Raw genomic sequence first — 5,482 nt, 5'->3', positions numbered from 1 at the left:
ATCTATATTTCCAATCTCTTATAGTATCTGAGAAGTTTAGAAATATTAAGCTGCATATGCTACTGGATACTAGAAAAGCCTACGAAAACATAACCAGTTCAGACATTTTAAATTATTTCTCCTCAGCAGCTGTCAGCAGTGTTTTCGACTCTAGTTAACCAGGCTCAACGTCGTATCACATACAGACTTGGGAAACTTAGTCCTTTGATCTAAAGTTGTAGCAATAGAAAGAGCATATTTGTGGCTTGAGGTTTACAAAAAGATACTAAAAATGGCCGACTTGCAAAGTAACTGGTTGTGTTGCTGTGTCAGGGTCTAACTACAGGGTTTAACAAACTTAGGTTTGTGAAATGTGAGAAAAACCTGAGAACACCTTATTTCAAGGTTCGGGATTAGAGTAGCAGGCAGGCTGAGGAAGACGGTGAAAACAGAAGAGGTGAAGCAGCCTTGGGGAGTCCCTATGAGGACTTCTTCTCCCTTGGAGTTTGTATACTCCCATGGAGTAGGTGGACTTAGAAATTAGGTGAAAGGTTTTTTTTTCATTTACAAAAAGGCTGTACTTCAGATGAGGTGGTGGCTTGTTAGGTTTAGATCTCCCACTGTTCCTATATTCTTTATCTTTTTACCACAGTAGTGGTGTCTTATTTAAGAGATTTGTGACTGGGGAAGTGGTAAGGCTTAGCCTCATTTAGTCTTTGGGTGGCTGGAGCGTTCTTTCTTACTAATGGTGCATCATGCTTGTGTCAGTGATACTGGCGTTGGAAGAGTTCTGAAAGACCCAAGTTGATTCTTGACCATAGTTTTATTAGACTTTTTGTGTCTTTCAGGAAGGAAAGTCCTCCACAGAGAGGGGATTATTCAAGCTAGGGTATCCTGAAATCTCCTTGGTGTTGAAGAGTGTTAGAGCCAGAAGAAACCTAAGAGACTACCTATTCCATCTTTCTTATTATATAGTTGGGGAAAGGGAAGCTCACACAGAATGAGGAATTTATTGAAAAATGTACAGTTTCTTAAGGTGTCAAGTCTAGAGCCGTTGTCCTCTTCCTTCTGGTGCAGTGCTCTTTCCACCCTACCATTTAATTGTTGAAACAATCGAGGCTTTTAAAATTAGACCACAATCACAGTACTGGGTGTTGAGAGAAGTTAGGAAGAAGTGCTTGAATATTTTTGTAGCATGTGAATATGTAATGAATATTAGGATAGCATTTGGGGAGAAAACTAGAGACTAAAAAAAAAAAAGATTGTATGTGTTTAAATTGGAGGTTATTTTTCAATTCTGTAGTACCAAATTTATTAAAAGTGTTATTTAAAATTTTGTTTTTTTCAATTATGATAACCTGTTCACTCTGTATGTTTGTTTATATACTTGAACTGCTCTGTGATTATATCTAAGATGAAGTAGATAATCGGTCTGGGAGTGGAGCTTATGCTTGAGTGACTGGTCCTAAGTTGTACCGATATACTGGAGTGGGAATTGATTTGGATGCCATTGTTTTTGGCTCCTGCAGGTTTTGTAGTGCATCCCTGAGCATGAGTGCAGAATGAAGCGACGTTTGGATGACCAGGAGTCACCGGTGTATGCGGCCCAGCAGCGTCGGATCCCTGGCAGCACGGAGGCTTTTCCTCACCAGCACCGGGTGCTTGCCCCTGCCCCTCCCGTGTATGAAGCGGTGTCTGACACCATGCAGTCAGCCACGGGGATTCAGTACTCTGTGACACCCAGCTATCAGGTACGCTGGGGCCAACCATGTAGATGAGGTGAGGGAGGAGGGATAGTGATTTCATTCAATTAAAATTTTTTTTATTAAGCATTGAATTGGACATTTAAAGAAATGGAGTGTGTATAAGGTATTGAAAATAACAAAAACAGTGTACACTTGTGTACCCACTACGCAGGTTAAAAAAAAGAATGTCATCGTAACCTTTGAAGTTCCCTCCTCTCAGAGGTAGCCACTAATTGGAACATTGTGTTTATCGTTCTCTTTTCTTTAGTTTTTATTATTTTTGTTTATAGCTGTAAACAGTATTTTTGTTTAGTTTGGATGTAGTTGAACTTTTATGTAAATAGAAACTTTTCTTTTTCCTTCTTTGACGCATTTTGTTTTCTCTCAGTGTGGTTCCTAGGCTTACCCATATTTTTATGTGTAGCTGTAATTGAGTTATTTTCACTCTGGTATAAAAAATATGAATATACCTAATTTATTTATTTATTCTGTTGACGGACAGTTGGGCTGTTGCCAGTTTTTTGCTATTATAGAGGTGTTGCTGTGAACATTTGTATGTACTTCTTGTAGCGCAATACTACTCACAGTGGCAATCTACAACAAGATAAGCTTGAACCAGAATGTAAATCAATGCATTACTTCCTTATCAGGAGAGTCTTGCTTTCAAATTTAAAAAAAAAAAAAAAAAAGGCAGCTGAATTAAGCAGAGTGCTTATTAGTGAAGTAGTTGATTTTCATTCAGGAGCAAGCCCCTTGTCTTGTTGCAGATCACTCAGCAGGTTTGAGGGCACATGAGGAAGAGTTTCTTGATCATCTGGGAGAGGGACTGCTGGATCATAGAGTTTGTGCATCTCAGCGTTAGTCAGTAATGCCTAATTGTTTTCAAAGTTGTGCCAGTTTATATTCCCCTCAGCATTGTATGTAATTATTCCTGTTGTTCCACATCCTGACCGGCACTGATCACACATCTCATCTACTTATTCTGTTTTGTACAAATGGAAGAAATTTGTTTATTGTCCTTTTTAATTATGGAAGTAAATATGCCATTATGGTTTTTTAAAAAAAAGGATATAAAATGACTTCTTCCTCTGACCCCTGAGACTGCCTCCCACCGGTGCATTTTTTGGATATCCAAATTTTTTTAATCAAATGCAAGAATATTTGTATTTACCTAGCTAGATACACTTTTTTTTTTTTTTTTTAACATAAATTGAATCATGCAGTACATACTATTCTGCAGTTTGTTCTTTTCACTTAATTTATAGTGGACAACTTTCTGCCTGAGTATATACGGAGACCCGCCATTGCCATTGAGTTGATTCCGACTCATAGCAACCCTACAGGACAGAGCAGAACTGTCCCATAGAGTTTCCAAGGGAAGCGGACTGCCACATCTTTCTCTTGTGGAGCAGCTGGTGGGTTTGAACCACCGAACTTTCTATTAGCAGCTGAACACTTAACCACTGCACACCAGGGCTCCTTTGAATGTGTTTGGATAGATCCCAGTAATTTTTTTATTTTTTTACTTCAGTACTGTAATTCCATTATTTTTAAGGGTTGCATGCATAGTGTTCCATTCCAGGTCAGTATGAACTGTAATTTATTTAACTGGCCTGGAGAGACCTCCTTCAACCTAACTTGATGTAGTGATTTTTAAAAAGCCAGTATTGGGAGTATAAATTGGTGTAATCTTTCTGGAGAGCAGTTTGGCAGTTTGCGTCACATTCTTTAGTTATCTTTTGACCTAGCAGTTCCATTTCTAGGAATTTATTCTAAGGAAACAATCAGGTGAAGTTAGGAAATGGTGATTTATTTTCACTCTTCCTGAAGAGTCTCCCTTGGAACAGTGTAATGCCTTAATATGGGGCTGGGGCAGCAGTCAGAGGACTGACTGCAGAGGACTGCTACAGATTTACAGTAACCTTTAAAGTTAGGACTCAGAAGAAAGAAAGTCTGCTTGTTTTCCTTTGGTGATTACTTTTATTATCTGAACAGGTTCACAACTGTTTCCTACACTTGGGGTAGTTACATTTTTTCCTACAGAAACTATAACATGCCCATATAAAACCAGCCATCTCAAATATTTGTAAAGTCCAGTTATTCTTGTAGAAACCTGTTCAACACATACATGTTGGAATAAAGCAGCTCAGAATAATAACCCTTCTTGTGAGAGGTAAATTAGAGCTTTTAGAATTGTCTGAATAGCTTTCCTTTTACTCCTAATTTATCTTGTATTGTTTCTGTGGATTTAGAAGTAGTTTCTCTGTTTCCTCCCAGAGTAATATTTAGAATTTTATGGGAATTTGAAAATTTTTCATTTTCTTTGCTTAGAGAAAGAAAAGTTTGGTGTTATTTAGTCTCCTTATTTAAAAGTTTTAATGTTAAATCATGTTAAAATATATGTATCTATATCAGTGCTATTTGAAGTATGGTCCACAGAGGGCTGGTCTGTATACTGTATTAGTGTGTGATAAGTACAGGAATTGAGAGTGTTTAGAAACTTTTATAGCAGTTGCATCTAATAATAAAAATTATAACCTTATTTGTCTTTTTTTAATAGCTTTATTGAGATATAATTCATATGCCATATTATTCACCCATTTAAAGTATACAATTCAGTGATTGTTTAGTATATTGACAGACGTGTGCCACCAATCACAACAGTCATTTTTCATCACCTCAAGAGGAAACACTCTGTATTCTTAAGCTGTCCATCCTCCCATCCCCTCATCCTCCTAGCCCTAAACAACCACTAATCTGCTTTCTGTCTCGATAGATTTCTCTATTCTGGACTTCCCGTATTAATGGAATCATATAGTATGTGGCTAGGTATCTTTAATTCCACTTTTCTTAAAAACAAAAAAACATAACCATCAAGTCTATTCCGATTCATGTTGTTGTTAGGTGCCATTGTCGGTTCCGACTCCTAGTGACCCTATGGGACAGAGTAGAACTGCCCTATATGGTTTCCAAGGAGCGGCTGGTGGATTTGAACTGCCGACCTTTTGGTTAGTGGCTGAGCTCTTAACCACTACGCCAGCAGAGCGACAGACTAGATCTACCCTTTAAGGTTATAATCTTTACAGAAGCGGACTGCCACATCTTTCTCCCACAAAGGGTTAGCAGCCAGGCACTTAACCACTTTGCCACCAAAGCTTCTCCTTTTTACTTTTCTAGTAATTCATTTTTATCGTATTTTATAAAAGCATTGGCCTGTGATATATTAGGATTTTTTTTTAAGTTTTATTTGTTTTGTTGTTGTTAAGAATATACACAGTAAAACATACACCAATTCTACAATTTCTACATGTACCATTTAGTGACATTGACTATATTCTTGGAGTAGTGCAACCATTCTCACCCTCCTTTTCTGAGTTGTTCCTCCCCCATTAATATAAATTCACTGTCCCCTAAGGCTCCTATGTAGTCTTTCGAGTAGGATTTTTTTTTTTAAGTTCAATGTAAGGAGTAACCTTTATTTTTTCTTTTACTTTTTTTTGTATATTGTAGTTTAAGTAAAAGTTTACATTTCAAGTTAGTCTCTTATACAAAAATTTATATACTTTGTTGTGTGACCCTAATTGCTCTCCCTATATTGTGACAGCACACTCCTCCTTTCCACCCCTGATTTCCCATGTCCATTCAACCAGATCCTAACCCTCTCTGCCTTCTCATCCTACCTCCAGACAGAAGCTGCCCATTTAGTCTCATGTATCTACTTGAGCTAAGAAGCACACTCTTCACGAGTATCATTTTAT

General features: G+C 37.6%; 1 protein-coding gene across 1 annotated transcript in view; it reads left to right on the top strand.

Annotated features, from left to right (window-relative positions):
* The first annotated feature begins 23 nt into the window (after nt 1-23).
* Nucleotides 24-5,482, top strand: part of SIN3A (SIN3 transcription regulator family member A) — a 41,203-nt gene continuing 35,744 nt past the window's right edge. The window contains exons 1-2 of the mRNA XM_023729869.1: nt 24-1,749; nt 5,140-5,159. Coding sequence (XP_023585637.1) covers nt 1,542-1,749; nt 5,140-5,159 — 228 coding nt within the window. The 5' untranslated portion in view covers nt 24-1,541. The remainder of the gene's footprint in view (nt 1,750-5,139; nt 5,160-5,482) is intronic.

Source organism: Trichechus manatus, unplaced genomic scaffold, assembly GCF_000243295.1.
Source record: "Trichechus manatus latirostris isolate Lorelei unplaced genomic scaffold, TriManLat1.0 scaffold00030, whole genome shotgun sequence".
Lineage (NCBI taxonomy): Eukaryota > Metazoa > Chordata > Mammalia > Sirenia > Trichechidae > Trichechus > Trichechus manatus.
This window is presented reverse-complemented; position numbering and strand designations above follow the sequence as displayed.